This window comes from Eufriesea mexicana, unplaced genomic scaffold (genome assembly GCF_001483705.2).
Source record: "Eufriesea mexicana isolate 0111107269 unplaced genomic scaffold, ASM148370v2 scaffold5020, whole genome shotgun sequence".
In the NCBI taxonomy this organism is placed as follows: Eukaryota; Metazoa; Arthropoda; class Insecta; order Hymenoptera; family Apidae; genus Eufriesea; species Eufriesea mexicana.
In genome coordinates this window covers 70500-90609 of record NW_016912977.1, presented here as the reverse complement: position 1 = coordinate 90609, position 20110 = coordinate 70500, and the positions used below count along the sequence as shown (strand labels likewise).

The window sequence follows — 20110 nt, the reverse complement described above, 5'->3', positions numbered from 1 at the left end:
TCTTTCCCCTTTGCTGGTCGAATTCAATGAACGTCCCATTTCTGATTACTACGCTCCAATTTCAAACGCCCTTTCGATTCTTCAGCTTTGAAGTCCTCCCTAATCTCAGATTATACGTTTACAAACATACTCTTCAATTTTTCTGATCTTCCTTCGTAAACTGTATCCTTAAAGAGACTCGTTGGTTTCTCCAGAGACATCTGACACTTGCAAAAATCGATAATCAAGAATAAATTTAAAAAGAAATACTTGACAAACTATTTAATTAATCGACAATAATCTATAACGCAACGAGACCAACCTGGACATCTGAAAATTAAGATGCAAAGAGAATCTGGAAGAACGCAAAGTTAACGCGAATACTACAGAAAATAGTTGATAATTTAAATAGTTTCATCGAAACGTGTGCATTCAATAGAATCGGCGTTTCTCACGGTTCTACCGCGAAACTTTCAGAAACTCCACAATTGACGAAGTTTACAATCGACATTATTCTTGCATTCCTTTGATCGCCGTTGGAATCCGATTCCAATTTCCATCACTTCTGGATTCTCGATAGAATTTTAAGGATATTGCTGAAATCGTAAAGATATTGTTTAAAGAAAACAGCACGTAGCAAAAGGTTGCATATATATTATATATTCATTTCTCTGTGTTACTTACAATTTTAAATTCGTGAAGGTTAGTAATAGGTAGGAATATTGGAAAATTTGGAAATAAGAGTCATGTTAAATAACAGTTCCTCTCACCAATTGTGTTTCTTCCTCTAGACGACAAATAATGTGCATGATTAAGGCTGAACTATTGGTTAGACCACTTTACATATCAAACTCCCCCCTATATCGGCTTCGTGAAAAGTAATTTGACTAATTTTCTAATGATGCTCTTGTCAACAAACTCATATTAAGGTACTATATTTATGTGCTCGAAAATACCTTACCTTATGAGTAATTGAACAAGTTTGCAATTTACACCTCACTCGGCTTCTATTAGGTGCAAACTATCGTGGGACGACGAGCAGAATAATTAGCACTGTGACATTTTAATCAGTTCATTCAGTTCATCTGCTGAAAACACCACTTGACTCCACTAGCTGCAAGGATTTTTATTTTTGATCATTTTCTTACCAACTGGAATTACTAAAATGGAAACCTCCAGTCACATTTATAATTTACAGATGTAGTCTGAAATTTGTTAGTATTACGTAATAATTTTAAAAAATATTAAAATGACGATTTTCCCGCCATTTAAGAGAAATATTAATTTACTTGATCATTAAAAATCTCGTGCTGAATTTTATAACACTAAATTATCAGAAACACAGTGATCAGAAGTAATTCATCAGTTAGATTAATCAAGTTTCGATTGAATACGTAACGATACAAATTTCCAAAACGCGTAGTTGTATTCTCTCCTCGATATTGTATGAACATTGATTGATTTCTCTGTTTTGCGATATGGTATTAACATAGGCATAAAGAATAGAAGAAATAATCATAGTACTAGTTTCTTCGCGATACATGTCAAATCGTAGTTAATAATTCATAATTTTCGTGGTTAATTCGACAGAAAGCGAAACATGTTCCCCTACTTTACGAATGCGAGTTTCATACTGCGCATGCGTAATTCCAGGACCGTTCTTACCTATGGTATATCATGGTACATTAAATTCTTTAAACATTTAAAAAAATATTACTGATTGTAACATAAAATAACCATAAATTCTCCTACTTAAAATTTATGTATATTAACATTTATTCATGGTGATTCAACATAATATTTTTTTAAAATTTTAAAATTTGACAGACTATCTTGAGTACGTTGAAACTTGCTACTAAGCTATCTAAGAATATGAGATAGAATTCTTGATTCGTTCGTCATTATCTTCTCAACGAGTAAAAAACTTTTTCTTTTAGAGAACAGTGGTCTCTGGTCGCTAGGGACAGTACTGCGCGCCAGTAGACAGACCTCGCATTGAAGGCAGTTCTCTTCTCACAATGGGAGGTAGTTGTGGTTTTTCTTGGTTTTTCGTGTGGTTTGTGGTCTTCGTGAAACTCATCGAGTTTCCTGATATTTCACGAATGTGAATCCTCGACGGACACGGTGTCCAAAGGAATACGACTGTTCCCGAAGGATAGGAAGCGGCTTTAGTTTAACACTGGGCGGTGTCAGGTTAGGTTTCCAGGGTAAGTCGCAATACCAACACATACATAGAGTTCGTTGACAAGCCATTATTCCGATAAATTTTTCAAGTATTTGCGCTTGACGATTCGATCAAATATTTACAAAAGTACCTTAACCTATAAATGTAGTTTGCTAAAATGCGATTAGAAAGAGTTTAATTTATTTAATTTTTGAACAAGTTTGAAAATTTGTGGCAAGTAACAAGAAACTAGTTCATATTTTATTCGGAGTGTAAGTGTATTAGTAGCTTGGTTATCGGTTTTTCAATCTCTTATCGATATTGTGTATGAAATTATGTTGTTGGGTTACATATGGTGGAAGTTTATATCTCATATTGATCAAAATGTAAAATTTATTGGTATTCTTTGTTGCTGTAAATACAATTGTTCACAAAGACAATCGAAAAATCGAAAATCTAATTGACCGTACATTATTATTAAATTGAAAAGTCGACATTCCTATATTTAAATTTTATATCGTATTGCTCCAAGTAAACACCATATGCAATTTGTTATTATTATTAATAAATACCAAGTTTACAAATAAACGAAAATCATCGACCATCCAATGAATAAGCAAATACCATTGATTTTGTGAACAAATAAGCGTCACCGATTCTTTATGTATAGACAGCAAACCTTGTACATAAATATATTTCATTCTATTCATCAGAACAAATGTGAATTCATTAGTGAAAAGGTAACAAGAAGTTTTTGAATATTTGTTCACGTCAAAGTGGAGCTTTTAAATATTTTTAGAACAAAATGCGTTTCGGTGAATTTCCGATCCAATTGATCTGGAAAAATTCAGAAAAAGAGAAGGATGTTACGATTTATAGAGTAGTTTATTTAGTGGTACGAAAGTTGTATAAATTCGGTGAAGGTTGGCTAGCAGTTTCTCGCTGTATTACAGAAAAGTTTCTCGATCTTGGCATTAGACAAGGATGCACTGAGATATAATCCCTCGAACACATTCAATGCTTTCTAAAGTGTCTCGTTTCGTAAAGGGTTCCTCAACACTGGGATTTGCACTTTCATGGACTAATGTTTCTTACTTCTTCCGCTCGAAGATACGAACTCTTCCTGCGCTACTTTATCGACCGAGTCTCGAATTTTTAATTTTTCATACATTTCCGAAAAAATAAAATTTTATGTTGCATCGTTCAAAATATTTTTTAAATTAAACTTCAGTGACACTGATTGAAGAAATAACAATACTTTATCAACAAAATATTAATACACAGTTCATAAAAGCGTTATATACTGAATTTATTTAAAAATAGAGGGAGTTTGTATAAATGTTAGCTAGATTATCGACATTGAGAGATAATTCTGACATGGAAATTCTTTTGTCATATAGTGTTGAGTGTGCAGGGACGTAGTGGAGGGTTTATTCAGTGGTTTTCTTTTATTGTCGGGTAGTATTGAGGTGGTGAAAAATTCCAGAAATGGGTTAAACTCCGGAAGAAAACTTGGTCCAACCACTTTGCGTCACACTTTATTCTATTATTTTCAGAGAGTCGAGTTACGGGTCTGTTTCGGGCCACTTGTGACAAGTATAGTTGCTAGTAATTAGATTCTTTTGTTCTGTTCTCAAGCATCCGTCTTTTTTCCACCATCTTCCACTTTATGCCCTCCATGAACAACGTTTAACTCTAGCCTACATACTGTTTCCAAAAAAAAAAAAAAAAAAACAATTTCATTGTAAATTTAAATATATATTCATACATCATATTTAGTATATAACGTAATATTATATCTTATAGAACTTGAAGAAAGCATAAAATATAGATACCAGATACGTTATAAGGTACATAGTGTCAATAAAAAATTAAATTTTGGAAATATTATACTAACTATTTTTTAATTAATATTAATATATCAATATACGTATATTGATAATTATAATAATAATAATTAATTAATATAGGATTGATATATTAATTATTTTTAAAAATTGAGTTTTACATATAGTATATTGATTATTTTCAAATATAAGTAATTACATTAAATATAGCACTATGTTTTTTATAATTCATGAAAAGTTACAGATTATAAAGCTAGTACTAGCGTAATGAAATATTAAGTTTCATAAGAATAATATTTATCACTTTGAATAAATGGAAAATTTTTAACCTATTACAACTTACAAATTACAGAGCTACAATGTATACCCTTAATATAGTATACTTAGCTAATACCAACGAAGATTGTGCGATGAAATAGGTATGTATAATTGCCTAGCTGTTTCAATAATGGATAACATTAATTTCGCTAAAACTCCAATAGTTCGCGGTAAATGTAAATGGAGAAAATTTGAAATCCGCCATTTTAGCGGTTCTAGTAATTCTACTGTTAAAAATCGATTTTTATCCGAGAGATACATCTACAAATGCAATTTCAATGAAATTTTCATTTAGATAATCAGACTGTTGATACCGTCGACTTTTTCTTCTCTCTATCAGTAGAAAGATATATGCTCGCTGTTGGGATATATCGACTACGCTAAATACCTCCAGAACCCCCAGTCAGTCGTCCTCTGTTTGCATTTGCACTACGACTTCCATATAGGACAGTCCGGCACGAAACTCTCCGATTCCGGTGAACCGACAATGGTGAAACTGGTTATCTAATCTCTGTACAGCGAAAAGTGTACATAGGCGAATGGCGCGTACATGCAACGTGCTCGTTAATCGTGCACTGTTGCAAGAACGAGAAGGTAGTATCCCGGTTGGTGTAACGTAGCTTAACACTGTAACCCCACTCTTTCTCATTTCGCCAAAGCAAGTCTGCGCGTTCGTGAAGCTGATGGTATCACATTCGTAGCTGTATTTTAACCCTTTGCACTCGGCGACATTTTCGTAACAGAAAAATAATTCCCAAATTTTCCCCCCATAATCGACAGTATTTTATTGAAATATTAAACAAGAAGTCGTATATGAATTCGCAGGTAAAACTATTTTATTCCAATATTCTGCGCGTTGGTACACTATTTTAGAGTCGACGTGTTAATTAATATCGATCTCTGGAATTTTATTAAATGGCGACCAGAGGTCATCCCTCGACTGCAAATGGTTAAACGCTTCTGAATATTACGTTTTTAACTCATCTCTGCGACCAGTACTCCGGTAATCTAATCACTTTATAGTTTTCTAGTTATTGATAATGTTTCTCTGTTTTCAGAAAGGTGAACTAATAAATCGCAGAGCTGTCTAGCTTGGTGGGTTGCGTCTCGACGATGGCCGACGACGAAGAGCAGGAGGAGTTACGGTGCACAGGAAGCGACGTCGAGATCGAGGAGTACACCGACACCGAGGACTCACCATATGTCGCTTATCAAGCCACTGATAAGCTGTTCGATACGGACAAGGCGACCTGGCAAAAATTCAGCTTCCTTGCTACCCTTCTGACCGTTGTCGTATCCATTACCTTTTTGATTATCACCTATCCCCTTTATCTCGAAAATGTCAGCTACGTGTCCAACGCCTACACAGGTATCCATGAAACGATGGATAATGTTGATTTTAATCCTTCTACATAGGCAATTTTAATATGCTTTTATTCCTCTTTGTCGACTTGGCACATTCTCGTCATTGGCAAATTATGTGTTCTTTATATCGTACATATATAAGGGTACACGATGTAGAATTATCTTTTATACTTTTATATGTGTACGTCAGCCTTTTAACGAACGAATTCGATACTAAGTCCTTTAAAGTCATCAAAGATCGAGTAAGCAAAATTTATTGTCAAATTTTCAATTAGATTGAAATGTAATATTCTGTTTAATTCATAAATTTGATTGACGTTTGGTTTAATTCAGGGTTTATTGTTAAAAATGTTTCTCTACTTTAGGACTTCTTTTCACTGCCTTCTGCTCTGCTTTCATCCTGGGCATTATATGCTTCATTGTGGGAAGAGTATCTCCACCACCAGTTCTGATCCCAAACAGCATGCGAATCAAGATCCCTCGTTGTGCCCTACTCAAAATCAGTTTCATTTATGCACTCTCTGGTATAGTGATCACACTTTCTTTGGACCGGGACAGGGTTCTGTGTCATTTACAGGATCCCATAAAGGGTATCACCCTGGTGTTCTCCCTAGTCTACTATTTCTTCTTCTGTCGCAAAAGTAAGCCCAAAAATTGTATTATCTCCACACGAAAAATGATCGATAACCGCTTGTTGCAGTGATGAGCTTACAGAGGATCTTTTCGAGCACCACAATAATAGTGGGCTTGTTCATAAGCGTGGATTATGGCCTCTGTGATGAATTTCGATGTAGAGGACGTGAAGTTTCAGCTCACACCACGACTTTGAGAGAATCCTGGGGTGTGAAAGCTATTTGGACGTTCGTTTATGTGGGTGCCCTTGCTGCTTTTGCTATGTTCTTCACTCTGATTGAGGCCCATTTTGCCACTGAGGTTAGAGTTTTATAATTAATTAGGGAAAATACACAAGACAGCATTATACTGTGTATGCAATGAAATTTATATTAAATTTAAATACAATCAGAAAATTGTTCTAAATAAACAATTCCTTTAAAAAAGATGCATATTTCTCATTTTTTTTAGCAACACAACATATGTCAAATAATGGCTAATCAACAGAACTCTTTCCTGTGTACGGTTTCAAGATTGGTATCTTCCCGAGAAATCCGCCGACGAGGTTCTGACGAAGAGGAAGGTAGACTACTCCATGTGACAGATCCTGATCCTGCAATAAAGTCGAAGCACATTCCGAAACCTCCAATTCTTGAAACCCTTTTCTACATTCATTTAATCGCCTTCTTCGCCATTCTGTCGATGTCTTGGATTGACACCTTACCAGGAATAGGCAGGGTAAGTTAGTTAAATCAATCTATGTATAGAAATATAGATAAAAGTAATTTTCTTCTTTTTCAGGGATTATCTCCAGTAGAACTATACCGTACTGTAGAGCATGGACTTACGTGTCATTTTAAAAGTAACGAATCCTGCTCAAACATTTCTACCCACGGCTGGATTTTCTTAACTGCGTACATAGTCTTTTCGATTTCTGTGTTGAACTTCCTGTCTATGTGTGAGAGCGCCGTTTTTACAGTTGCTACCGCTACTGTGTCTCTGCCATTGTCTGGTATTTGGTGGAGTATTTACAAGATGGACGTTCATGGCGGTGAGTTAAATATCATTACAGTAGAATAAATATCTTTTTTCATTGTTACATCCATTTTGCCCCATTACCAGATTAATATTTGTAGAACGATTTAATAGTCGTACTGATTTTGTTATCGTATTATATTCTTCGCGGTGAAACACTACTTGCTACAAGAGCAATTAGAATTCTCAAATGAGGGATTTCAATAGGTTTCATTACTTGGTCCCCTGGAGTGACGGGAGAACTTATCTGTGCATTGCTGGGTCTTCCCGTAGTCCTTCTAGGCTTGGGTCTTCTTGTTAGATCACACTTCCAGGATACACAGCCTTGTTACTTAACCATGCAACCACCAGACGTGCAATATGAACCTTCTCAAAGATGAACATCTTTTAGAAAGTCATCTTAAGCCTTCCTTTGGAAGGTATACTAGTCTCTTCATAATTATCTCCGAAACACGAAGAATCCACAACAATGATGCTACAAATATTTATTTGGACGTTATATAACAAAAAAAAATTTGACGTCAATATGTTATAGTAATTAAAAAAGAAAAATAGGAAATAATAAGGGAAAAGAGAATACTCCGGGAGAAAGTCCATTCAACAACACGTGCAGAAAAGATTCTGGAATCGACTTAGGATAGTAATCTAATTAATTTCCAATATCGGAACAGATTTGCTTTGTATCGTTTCAACGACCCAGATAATATAGATGTATGGATGCTATAGAAAACAGTCGATTGCACTGGATTTACGGAGTATCGTCTCTAGACGTTGGAAACAAGCTTTCTGTGCGCAATTGTGATAAAAGAGGTGATGTGGAGTCAGGGGAAGCGATAATATCGATTATCTCGTACACACGAAATAGCGAGAAAGTGAAAAAGAGAAAGGAGGAGAAAGGAGAGAAGCGATCTATGTTTCCTATGTAATTTGCCAGCGAGAACATCCGTCTAGTCACACAACGTTATTGCCGATTTATATTTTATTTTGATAACGAGAATATTTTATATTTTCGAAACAGAGAACGTTCGAATTACACGTGTTGAGAAAAAATGTGTGTATATGTGCAAACGTGTGAATGAGTATAACTAAAAAAAGGAAAAAGAAACAAAAATACGGGAGATATTTTATAATGTCAAGATTAATAGTGTGGCGCTGGATTGAAAGTTGCATAATATTGAAATATGATATTGTTGCCATATTAAATGAACCTAATAACTAAAATTGGAAATCTAACACATCTGCGGAAATATGAGGAAATGGCTCAATTCAATCTCCGTATTTAAAGATTGTTATACTGAAATATGCTATTCATGAACATCGATCGTTACCTTTGATTTATGATACAATACAACAGTAAATTACGCTAATTTTTACCAAGACTTAGAGGAATCAAGACAAAATGCAATAACACACAGTGTCATAAACCAGATGGCAACCATTCGGTGAAAGTTTGCATTCCTACGCGAAAAGATTTTTCCTCGCGCGGATTTAATTAGATAATGGACAAGCCGAGTTGTCACCTAATTTTCGGCACTACTTTGAATTTGTCAACTTCATTTCTTGAAGTTGGTGGAAAGAAAGTGAGACTACAAACAGAATGCACCTCTTCTGACTGTTAACAAAACTCATCAATTGTACAAGTTTCTTATTAGAATAAGCGGAATAAATAAGGAGAGATAGCTCCTTAATTACGCATTTGAATTCAAAGTAGACTGATTCCACGAAAAAAGATCGTCGTGCATTCGCCTTATTGGCAACGTCACAAGTTCAATTTAAATTATATTCGAAAAACGAATACCTACAAATTTCGATTTTGAAAATATTTCTAAACGCTGTATTGGGAGTAGGACTATTTTATTTAACAGGTATACAAAAGGAAAAAATTTCGATTTTATAAAATTTCTGAGATATTTGAACTATACAAATTTTACTAGTTAGCAAGAAAACAATTTCCTGTTTCCCGTGATTTTGTAATGTTTTATTTTTGCTTCGTACATACATGGGTAATATACATAGATAAGTACATTTGCCAAAGACAAAAGAAGAAAAATGTTGAACAACAGATTTTTCAGTATTATAAATAAAGTATAAGCGCGAGTGTGTGCTTGTGAGTATATGTGAGAGTACAATATTTACACATTTACAGAATAGTATGGTACACGAATAAATTCGAACTAGTCAGACAAACTTGTTTCAGACGAGTTCCTGCTCAATAGAACGTCTGAATCGATACCAACGCAAATTGTACAATCCTTGGTATACTTTTATAAATTTAATTCATAAAGAATCTTCTCACTTTTCTTTACCATTTTTATTTATTGCAATTATTTTATTGACATTGCGTGTATAGAATATTTCTAAAATATTAATGTTTGAAGATAGGTCCATGAGTCTTTTCATGTGTACGAACCATTCTAAATTAAATAACGTTTAAGATAACAAGTTAGACCAACAATTATTCCAAGATCTTAATTTTCATAAAAATATATACGTACTATCGAAATATTTTAAGCTTGTAATTTTTACAAGTATATTTCACAAATTGATCAAATGTTTTAGAAATACTTCATGTTGATAAGTGTATATATAGGTATACATGTACTTAATTAACAGAGCATTACGACGGCTCTGTTAAAATGATTTTTAGAGATATCTTTTTTTCTATGATTAGTATCTAATGTTCCGGATATTGCGTTTCATTTTAGATCGATTAGAATGAATCGTTTCTCCATTACTAACATTCCCGCTCCTCCTTCTCCCCGGACTGACTTACAGAGTCCCAAAAGCTGATCAAAAATCGTTGTCTGTGCAAAATCAAAAATAAGAAGAAAAAAAAAAGAAAAAATTCGAAAGCAGCTGACAGAAAAATTGTAATATTCGTGCCAAACAATACCGATTTTCTAGTCTTTAGTGGATGTAATGACTCGTGTAAACGATAGTTGATAAGTATTCACTAGACCCGCATTGAGGATAGAGAGACACAAATATACATGCAGCAAGTATTGTGAATTAATTGTAGTTTGTTGTTGACCGATTTTGAGATGGTAGAAACGTAAGAGAAAGAGAAATATTCGTTGTTGGAAATATGTCAATCATATTTTATCGCAGAAGCTATATACGTCCATGACTTTTTTACACTGATAATAAGCGTTGCAAGTGTAATTTGTAACAGGAATACAAGAAAAATGGACTTCAAATGATTTTCGTTGTATCTGTTTCATCGGTTACCATCGATATGACGTGAGCCTGTTATGACTCTATTACGCCATAAACGCCATATGAAAACTCTTATACTAGCAGGCGGTGAATAGTATAGTTTGAAAATATAATTACACAATTTCGAATAGTCTAATTTTTACTTCGCGTTGTTACTCTGTTTTGAAACTGATAGTAATTATTTTGCTAATAATTACTTCTTACATCGTTATTTCCATTAATCGTTAAGTCCATTTCTCTTCTAGTCCTGCCATAGCTGCTATAATAATAAACGACGAAACGGAAGTAACAATAATGAACGTACTACTAGTATATTATTACACTATAGTTGCAGTATTTAATCACATATATATATATACAGGTATATATTAAGAGAAATCATATTATACAATTATGAAAGCGATAAGAAAGAAGCCTGTTTCAATGTGTAGCTATCTTAACCGACAAAATGTAAACTGAGTTACACAGTTACGAACAAAGAAAATGATTCTAAACTTTTTTAAAAAAACAGCGAAATCGAAGAAATAAGTTGCTCTGGTTTACAGGAAAAGAAATTGAAGAACTTGGTGAATCCAAAGTTACGTTTAGGTGATTACAATATCTATAGAAGCGAAATGAAATGAGGAATAGGGAATTTGTTAATGCTTTTGAATAATTCATTTTTAGCGAATCATTTTCGTTGTGTCTTCACGCAATGAACAACTGTTTTAATTGTAAATCAAGTAGCTGGTCAACCCTTTCAGGCCTCCCACTATAATTATTCAATAAGATGTTATTCGATTGTTGTTATTACAAAATGTTGAAAAGAACGAGAATATATTCTGTATACAGTCTCGATTGCTGGCTTTCTGATACTTAGTGATTTATTTTTTTATAAAACGCTCATGACCTTGAAGGGCTGACCATTTGAATAAAAACCAACCAGTTAATGATCGAGAAAATATACTTAACTCGTTAAAAAACCACTGTTACATTTATCTGGTTGGTTGTGGTTGAATATTTTTATAAGTAGTGCATTCTTATACTGGTTAATAGAGTAAATTAGTGTGCGACATACTAATTAATGCGAACCGAAACGCGTATTCGCATTTCTTTCAGATAGACGCTTTATAAAACTTAAAAAAAAAAAAAAACTATTTACCAGCGATCAGCAGTGCCGTATATATACACACATAATATATACATATATATATATATTTATACTGGGTGTCTTCCCCGTGGATATAACGTTAACTACGACATTTCGTAGCTCGTATTCAGTAGAATCTCGACTTCCTGTTTGCCGAACCGATTTTATAGTTCTTTCCTTTCATTGATTTTCTCTGATACCATTGAAAGTCGGAAAATTATTTAATATCCCCGTCATTTCACATTGATTTCTACGAGAAGTTCAATTTTTGATGAAATTTTTTGACATCCAGGAAGTTGAAATTTTTAAACGAAGGAATCCAAAATTTTGATGAGGGAGCGTGATGAAATTTATATATATATATATAAACTTCGTGACTTGGATTTCTCTTCATAAAATTATGAAAATCAAAACATTTTTTATCACGTTGGTTTTTAATGTGAGAACAAGGACAGTTTGATAGAAAAAGGAAGAATATAACCACACCTCCGTTGTCGGTATTTGGATTCATAATTACGCTCAATATACTTACTATAATCAACAATTATGTACTGGATTGTAAATGTGTTAATACATACATATATATACTTATATAAAAAAGAAAGGTAAGAGTCGTCGTATAGAGCTTCTTATCACTTGTCATTCATTCGTTGGAATAATAAGGTGGGTTAAGTTACCGAAAGCAAGTTTTTAACCGACTAACGAAGTTAATTATGTAGTCACAAGACACTCATGAGATAAAGTACAATCTCTTCACTGTGGGACTTGGAATTCATCTCAAGAGTCCTCGTGCAGATTCCATCACCGTTCTTTTCCCTAGAGAATCCTTTTAGTATCTCGTAAAAGACACCTCTTAGAGATGAAACTTCCAAGTGTGCAATATTATTTTTACTTTTTACCATTTTGTTTCTCAAACGCGATATACAACGAAATTAAAGAAAAATAGTTTGGTGCGCTTATAAATCCAAAAACTATAACAAAGTATTTACTTTCTTCAATTTATGAACATTTCTGACAGGATAAGTACCATTTATTCGCCATTTCAGGTACAGTTCTCATACACGTAACTCTCCACACTAGCAGATTCACTACAGTACACATTTTCCACTGATTTTCACTACTACACCACGTTTCCCGCTCGTTTACAGCTTCAGAGCCTGCAACCTGGCTGTTTTATGGACGCTTCCTATCCTCTCGGACATTTTTCTGCCAGCGAAAGTATAGTCATCGTATCGAATTTCGCGTAAACATTTGAAGTTCAATTGGTCCGCGATTTTTTGACTATAGTTCGAGGCGAATAAACCAAAAATCACCTCTGGGAGTACGTGTTGGTCTAGGACACTTCCGTCGATCGAAGTCCTCTTCATTGTACCGTTCAAGAGCCCTCGACCGAACTCGATGCAATTCTGTACCATTTGTCGGCCGATCCCACGGCCTTGATACCGTGGATTGGTGCCAAGATAGAACAGCTCCATTGCTCCTTTCGTGTCGTAGCTCTCAAAAATATCCACGCTGTTCTGAATCTATCGTGGAATCAAGTGAAACTAATCTTACTCTTCGACTCCTTTAGAAATTCAGGGAATAATACTTTAATCGACATTAGAAATACGTATAGAGCCTCAAAGCCTGGAACTGAAGCCTCTGATGCTGACAACGCAATTAGCGAGTAAATTGAAGCCGACACTCGATCTAAATTAAGCAATTCAGCCAATAACCAAGAAACACTCACGTCATCGAGAAACTTCACCAGTTCTCTGCACGTTCGGTACCTCAGATTCTCCTCTATGAACACCTCTAGCTCATCCTTCTCACCTGCCCTCGGTTTTGCCTTTAGACAGACACAGATGTTTGATGAAAAGCGCAAGGAAAGATTAACGATACCGAAATTAGGGAAGACCTAGAAATTAGCTATGAAAAATGGTAGAAATGAATAAGAACTTGCATGAATCTTGTTAAACGCCACTGCTACCAGTTCGTCTGTCTTCTTGTCAACTGCGACCAACGTTGTACCATCCTTGATGATTTCTCTAAAGAGCAGGTTCATTTCTTCCGGGGCACCATCCTCTTCGAACATCCCCAAACCTATTGCTAGGTTCTCCAGTTTCATAGTTTCAGCCTGAATTGCCAGGGCATCTTCAACCTTGTCTTTGGTGAGCAGTTTATACTCTAGTTCGTTCTCTGACTCGGAAGACATGATTGAAATGACTGAAAAAATTGCCAGGTGATTAAATTAAGATGTATAAATGTATATATATAAATTTTTATGTTAACTGCGCTATATAGTAGCCAGATTGTTACTTATATCGAGTGTTAAAGGTCTTCGATTCTGTTACCTTCTGTGTTGATAGAGTGATAGGGAGATATGAGACACCACGTGCTGAGACGACTGATAACGATAATTTCGTGACGGATAGTCCAGTATTTGATAAAAACCGCCAGATCTTCTCGCCAACACATACGCTGGCAGAATGAAGCTAGGTTCAAGTAGTTTGTTCCAAGCGACCTACACTCTATTAAGGCCTTTGTTAGTACAGCTCTAGTGTCTTGATAAGCAGACTCAACTTAATTCTTCAGTGTTCATTTAATGCATATTCGGGAAACGTGTTTGTTATCTATTTAAAAATTAGAAAACCCCCATTATCTTTTACATAAGTTTCAACTTTATAAGATTGCAATAGCTGTATCGATTGCGCTGAACACTTGTGAGCGACAAGAACGGGAATAATTGAAAAAAGAATTGTTAAAATAATTTTTTTATTGTAGAGAATCTCTGTGTAATAATACTTGGATAATACTCCTTATTTCGACGATAAAATTATATGCTTTTAGTCAGTATCTCTCACTGATTACGCAAATTGTTGTCAAACGTACTATGTGTTTCCTTATCGCGTGTTCGAAGCTACCATGCTGAAGTTGATTAAGCCAATCAGACTAACTTGATAACGCAAGGTCATGGTATTACATAAATAGGAAGCCGTACTATGATTTTCTTCATATTGAGTACAATTTGATGTAAAAAAATACATCTTTTATATCACAAAAAATAGAGATCTCGGAATTTGTAAAGATAAAGCTATCAGTATTAATTATCCCATAATAAATTAGTGTTTTAACAATTAGGTTTAAGCTACGATAATCTTTTAGCCACAAGGACGCAATTTAGGTGCTCATTCCCTATCCTTTCACTGAAAGTCTTTCCACTAAAATAGAACTCTTCGTAGCTGACTGAAACCAGTTTTTCAAATCCACACTTTGCCGCAATCTTTTGCGAATAATTGGACGTCATGATTGCAGACACTAAGTTAGGCGTTGCGTTCAGGTTCTGTATAGTATTGTCTCCGTTTATCGTGACTGATATTTTGACAGCATTGCCCCTTTTCAACTCTTTTGCTACCTCTATGGATGCACACACCAACAGCTCTCCTATTCTACGCTTCTGATTACCAGGTAAAGTGGCCAAAAACATGACTTCAAAGAGGCAGTTTGTGTTATAGTGCTTAAATAAATTTATCCTTGCATCCACATCGATCATAAAATCCACCAGGGCCTTTGAAGACCTATGCTTACACCTTTCACTGAACATCTCGAAGGCACTTTTCTCTGCAGGGTTATTCAGTACCTAAACAGCGATATTGATCCTTTTTTATTATTTTCGGTAATTGAAAACAATATGGTTTCACCGTCTCTTCGTATTTTCTCCACTTTTCATTTTTATTTACCTGAATTTTATTAAAAGCCACCCCAATAACTTCCCCAGTGTTTACATCAATTGCCACCAAACTAACTCCATCCTTGGCTGCATCCAAACAGAGTTCTTCGAGTTCTTCCGATGCACCGGGTTCTGAAAGCAGGTCCACACCTTTGGACACACTCTCATAGACGAAAAAGCTCTTTCTTATAACATTCAGGGCTCCTTCGAGAGTGTCGTTTGTCAGGGATTCGAAGTCAACGCTCTCATCTTCCGTGGAGCCCCAGACCCGATACGATGGCATTCTGTTTTGTTTCCTAAACGAAAATCAAACGGAGCCATTAATAACGATCATCTAAAAATATTTACACCGATCACGATAATAAAATGACACGAACAATGTCTAAATAATATAACTTCATATTTGCCTTCCTTTGTTAAAATGAAAATTATTTCAATGGAAGAAAATTTCTTCAACTACTGCAAACGAGAAATGTATTTGGAATTTAATTAAATTTAAATCATTCTATATTGAAACAAATTTTCCATTAATTACTAATTAAATACGAGACTATGATTAATCGATAGAAATAGAATACTCGGTTCTTTACTATTTCTGCTTACCTCATTTTGGAAGAGAAATATCGCAAACTACAGTGAATCACAAACACTATACTGACTCTGATCAGTCGACTCCCTGAGAATATAAAGCAGCTTAGCACAAGCGATTATCGAGTTGTCGACCATGAGTGCAGCGTATTGCGCTAAGGCACATTAGCAATGCTATCGTATTCTACGTACATTAAAACTTCTTCAACTTTTCCATCCTCCAATTTATCACCATATCGTAAAAAATTCCCGTGCCGAGTGGCGGAACGAGATTTGAACCAAAAAAAAAAAAAAAGAAGGGAAGGAAGGAAAAAAGCTAAACAAGTGGTAAAGAAGTTTCCAGTTTCAGATTATTCCACCAATTAGAAGACTTCGATCTGTTATCGAATGTGATTAATAATTTATAAAGCGAAAGAGTACCGAGAAATTCTTCGGGGTCGAATGAATCCATTATGTCCGACAACAATGCAAGATAGTGATGGAGAAATATGATATATGCGAGTCCGTGACTGTAAGAGCATGTGCCAACTAAAGAGGGCATGAAAATATATCCCAGATAAATTTAATCACTCCACAGGTTGTTTAAACAGTCATTAACTATGTAGAAGCTAATTTAATTAGATAATGGAGAACGTCTTTATTGGATGGTGGTTATCAACCTACATTAGTAATTGTATGTTTGCTTATTCAGATTTCTTTATTAAGACAGAGATAACTATTTTTGGTCAACGTGTCAATGAACTGCTCGTTCATCGATTTCGATGATTTTTTTAATTTGTTGCATTCGAAACAATTTCTTCGTTTGCATTATTGCATATAATATAGTCTTGGCTGCGGAGATATTTGGGGAAAAGTTTCAACATCATACTCGTACGTGGATGCCAGTGGCAATGTTAGTTCATTGGTACACGATCGCTACTTACGTACTGTTTCCCAAAAACCGCTACCAGCAGTCCAATGTATATAACGGGTGAACTCGTCAGAAAGGTATCACATGCTAGATTCAAACAGGACTTTTCTCCAGCTTTTCTTGATGTATAAAGAACCCCAAAGATCGCTGCCGACTTTCACATCGTACAAGCCAAACAAAAACAATTTTGACACTTGGATGAATATCAAAATCTAACCTAACTTAATCTTGAGGTAAATATAGAATAGGATATTCGGTCTAACTATAAGCGATGATCAGTTTGTTTAGGTTTATTCGGGAAGTGGGTGCAGAGGAAGAAAATTAAAAAAAAATTTTTAACAACTTATACGACATTAAAATCAGCAGTGTATTATAGTCTATACGCCAATGTTTCTAATGAGAAATACTCGGTATATAAATAATCTACCAATCTTTTTATACATCACGAAGGGAACTTTAAAGAAAATCCCGCTGAAATCCATAATGTACCTTTCTGACAAGTTCACCCGTTATATACAGTGTTTACAGAAATAGTAGATAAGTGACAAACCTATGATGGCGCTCCACAAGCGCGCATATTATAGACAGTACGTTAGTATAGTGTTGAAAGCTTTTTACAAATATCTCGAAACTAAGACCGACCATTTCTTATGTGCAAAGGAGAAAGTTATTCCAAATCTTCGCGTGTATAATATAGTCAAAAATCATCAAAAATGGAGGAAAAGAAGTACACTGACGAGTTCAGTGTTCATCGTCAAAGGTTCGCCAAATTACGAATTAAAATAATATTTGCTTTACATTTACTACAGATGTGAAAGATTTCACGAACTGTATTATCGCACACTTTATCATCAGAAATGAAGGTGATATAATATCTGATGACGAAAGTTAGAATTCAACGAAGTTTAAATTGACTAGCGGGAAAACCTGTCGATAAAAGCCCAAACGTGATACGATATCAGATATGCTGTAACTGCTTAAAATCAACAAATCACGAACATCCTATTTTCTTAAATTTATAGTACAAAATACGAAAATTTGTATTAATGAAAATTTTGAAAAAAATTACTTACGATAATATCTTCTGTCCTTCGCTATGCAGTCGTAGGTATTTTTGGATTTCGAAAGATTTTAGAAACTACCGTTTATAACGTTTTCATAACATTCTAACGAGCAACGTTTAACGAGTTCGATACGCGGAACTTTAAATATAAAGTCCTGGAGGTACTTCCCAAGTCGAGATATCGATAAAGAAGGTTGTATAGCCGATGTTATCGTGTGCTATGACAATATAGAACGAGAAATGTTTCTTAGAAAGCCAGAAATTACAATGGAACTACTTTATAATAAAACATATACAGATATGTTATGTACATAGAACAAGGAAAGATATCAAAGAGTGTTGAAAAGATAGTGATTTAATTACTTATATAAATAATTGATAATGAGCATAATTTATTGTAACAAGTGGAAATTTGATATCGATTCACGAATTAGTTGATTTATTAGTTACATTTACTAAAATTAGTTTGCTGTAAAACAATACGTAATAATTATTTATGCTAAATAAGAATAATGAAAATCTGTATAGTTAATAAACTCTAAAATAACAGCTATATTATTATAATATTAGGCTATATAAATTATGTTAGTTTAATATCGTGTGCTTGATATCAGAAATATATACAACATTTTTACAATGAAGGCGATTGCATACAAATCTCGATATATTTAAAAAAGCCCTAATTTATTTGAAGAACCATAACAGAAACAATATTATGCGGCGGAGTGTCCTGAAAGATAGGTCTGCCATTGTCGTCTTTGTAATTTAAAAGATCCACATCCAGAATACTTTTTAAGCCAACTTTTTGTGCCGCTTTTCTTGAATACAATGACGTATACACTCCAAATACGAACCCGACATCCTGAAGGCTTCTTGCGAAAGAAATTCCTGCAGTCATCAATTTCCTCGAAAGTCCTTTTCTACGGTAATTCTTATCCACAGCGATTGCATAAAATTCTACGGCTGCCTTAAAACTTGGAAATTTTTCATATAAATCAGCCCTTTCACTAATTTCACTTAAATAATGGAAATATTGTTTCATTAATCTATTGGTAGGGGGATTATTACTGAATGCCGCGGAAACACCATCAGCGCCATCATGGTACTTCGGATTCTTGCTAACTATCATCAGATTCACACCAATTATCCTTTTAAATGATTTTTCTACCGCTATAATGCAAGGTGAAAAAGTAAAAATCGCTCGTATCAGTTTTTCATGATCAATTTTCATTGATTCTTTTTCCTCAGCTGTCATTGGGTTCTTATCTCTCAAACTTTTCAACATAGTCTCTTCCATATCAAAATTTTTATGTAAGAAAAGTAAAATTTCTGATAAATGTGTATCGTTTGCCAATTCGAGAACATAAAGATCATTATATTGTTGCATTTTTATATCAAAATTTTAAAAACCAAAATAGAAACAAAACAGGGACCTTCTTTACCATAATATTTTTATTTCAGAAAGTTCGTCTGAAACAAAATTATATATTATATTCTGATCTTTTATTTTGATATATTGTGACCAATTATATTATAATTTTTTATACAAACAGCAGAAAATGTTATAACACAATTCTTCTCAGAATTAGGTCTCTAATGAACCTAAGTACTTACAATATTCGAATATAAATTCTTGAAAAGTAGCATACGTACTATGCAGAGCTGATAAGTCGTCGAGTGGGATGACACTAGGATAACTCTGTTTCACTCGCTCCATCTATCCCTACTTTACCTCATACAATGGCACGTGTTGGCATGTAGTAGGATTAAGAAGGAGATATTGTTATTGAAGAAGCTACGGGACGAGAACGATAGATTCCGCCAATGTTGCATCTCACGCGATCTCGAAACTTGACTATCCCCTCTTTGTTATCTAATTCTATGGTATTAGTAACGAGAGCAACCAATAACAAAAATGCGTGAGAAAGGATAGGTATACTCTATTCTAGCCAATCAGTTAGACTCGCCAACTTACTAGCTGTGCATAATACTAGAGATACTATAACTTTATGGAGTTCACGAAGAGTTCTAATTGGTTGATATTAGAGAATAAATCATAAGACGTTCATTCATAAAAGATGCGATTAATCTTAACATATAGACAGGTATATTAAAATTAATGATTTTTATATTAATGAAAAAATTAATAATATAAATTTTTAAACGTTTAGGAAT

At 34.3% G+C, this 20110-nt stretch overlaps 3 protein-coding genes across 6 annotated transcripts; 1 reads left to right on the top strand and 2 right to left on the bottom strand.

The window, feature by feature from the left end:
* Positions 1–2000: 2000 nt before the first annotated feature.
* LOC108551835 (uncharacterized) lies at positions 2001–9038 on the top strand. Its single transcript, XM_017906155.1, has 7 exons — positions 2001–2186; positions 5367–5677; positions 6039–6314; positions 6374–6606; positions 6757–7023; positions 7087–7336; positions 7528–9038. The coding sequence occupies exons 2-7, from the start codon at positions 5422–5424 to the stop codon at positions 7698–7700; spliced, it is 1455 nt and encodes a 484-aa protein (XP_017761644.1). The 5' UTR covers positions 2001–2186; positions 5367–5421; the 3' UTR covers positions 7701–9038.
* A 3047-nt stretch (positions 9039–12085) lies between these two features.
* LOC108551837 (uncharacterized) lies at positions 12086–14226 on the bottom strand. 2 transcript variants are annotated; one of them, XM_017906161.1, is made up of 5 exons: positions 13999–14226; positions 13608–13870; positions 13395–13493; positions 12979–13188; positions 12086–12871 (listed from the first exon to the last, which is right to left on the bottom strand). In XM_017906161.1, exons 1-5 carry the CDS (start codon positions 14120–14122, stop codon positions 12839–12841), a joined length of 729 nt encoding a protein of 242 aa, XP_017761650.1. In that variant the 5' UTR covers positions 14123–14226; the 3' UTR covers positions 12086–12838. The 2 variants fall into 2 exon arrangements, with proteins under 2 accessions (XP_017761650.1, XP_017761648.1); XM_017906159.1 differs by having other exon boundaries at positions 12086–13188.
* Positions 14227–14472: 246 nt separating this feature from the next.
* LOC108551849 (uncharacterized) lies at positions 14473–19661 on the bottom strand. Of its 3 annotated transcripts, none has more exons than XM_017906182.1 (4): positions 19589–19661; positions 18790–19405; positions 15385–15670; positions 14473–15284 (listed from the first exon to the last, which is right to left on the bottom strand). In XM_017906182.1, the coding sequence occupies exons 2-4, from the start codon at positions 19320–19322 to the stop codon at positions 14793–14795; spliced, it is 1311 nt and encodes a 436-aa protein (XP_017761671.1). In that variant the 5' UTR covers positions 19323–19405; positions 19589–19661; the 3' UTR covers positions 14473–14792. The 3 variants fall into 3 exon arrangements, with proteins under 3 accessions (XP_017761671.1, XP_017761670.1, XP_017761672.1); XM_017906181.1 differs by having other exon boundaries at positions 19550–19627; XM_017906183.1 differs by lacking the exons at positions 18790–19405; positions 19589–19661 and adding an exon at positions 15978–16034.
* Between the last annotated feature and the right edge of the window lie 449 nt (positions 19662–20110).

Excerpts from the sequence above, each read along its gene's own strand:
- LOC108551835 (XM_017906155.1), top strand. The coding sequence starts at position 5,422 with ATGGCCGACGACGAAGAGCAGGAGGAGTTACGGTGCACAGGAAGCGAC. Across the intron at positions 6,315-6,373 it reads TTTCTTCTTCTGTCGCAAAA|TGATGAGCTTACAGAGGATC; the intron begins GTAAGCCCAAAA and ends CGCTTGTTGCAG. Across the intron at positions 7,024-7,086 it reads CCTTACCAGGAATAGGCAGG|GGATTATCTCCAGTAGAACT; the intron begins GTAAGTTAGTTA and ends CTTCTTTTTCAG.
- LOC108551849 (XM_017906182.1), bottom strand. The coding sequence starts at position 19,322 with ATGCAACAATATAATGATCTTTATGTTCTCGAATTGGCAAACGATACA. Across the intron at positions 15,671-18,789 it reads AGAAGCCTTCAGGATGTCGG|GAAACAAAACAGAATGCCAT; the intron begins GTTCGTATTTGG and ends ATTTTCGTTTAG. Across the intron at positions 15,285-15,384 it reads TGGCTTTTAATAAAATTCAG|GTACTGAATAACCCTGCAGA; the intron begins GTAAATAAAAAT and ends ATCGCTGTTTAG.
- LOC108551837 (XM_017906159.1), bottom strand. The coding sequence starts at position 14,122 with ATGTGTTGGCGAGAAGATCTGGCGGTTTTTATCAAATACTGGACTATC. Across the intron at positions 13,871-13,998 it reads TCACTCTATCAACACAGAAG|TCATTTCAATCATGTCTTCC; the intron begins GTAACAGAATCG and ends CAATTTTTTCAG. Across the intron at positions 13,189-13,394 it reads TGGTGAAGTTTCTCGATGAC|ATTCAGAACAGCGTGGATAT; the intron begins GTGAGTGTTTCT and ends ATTCCACGATAG.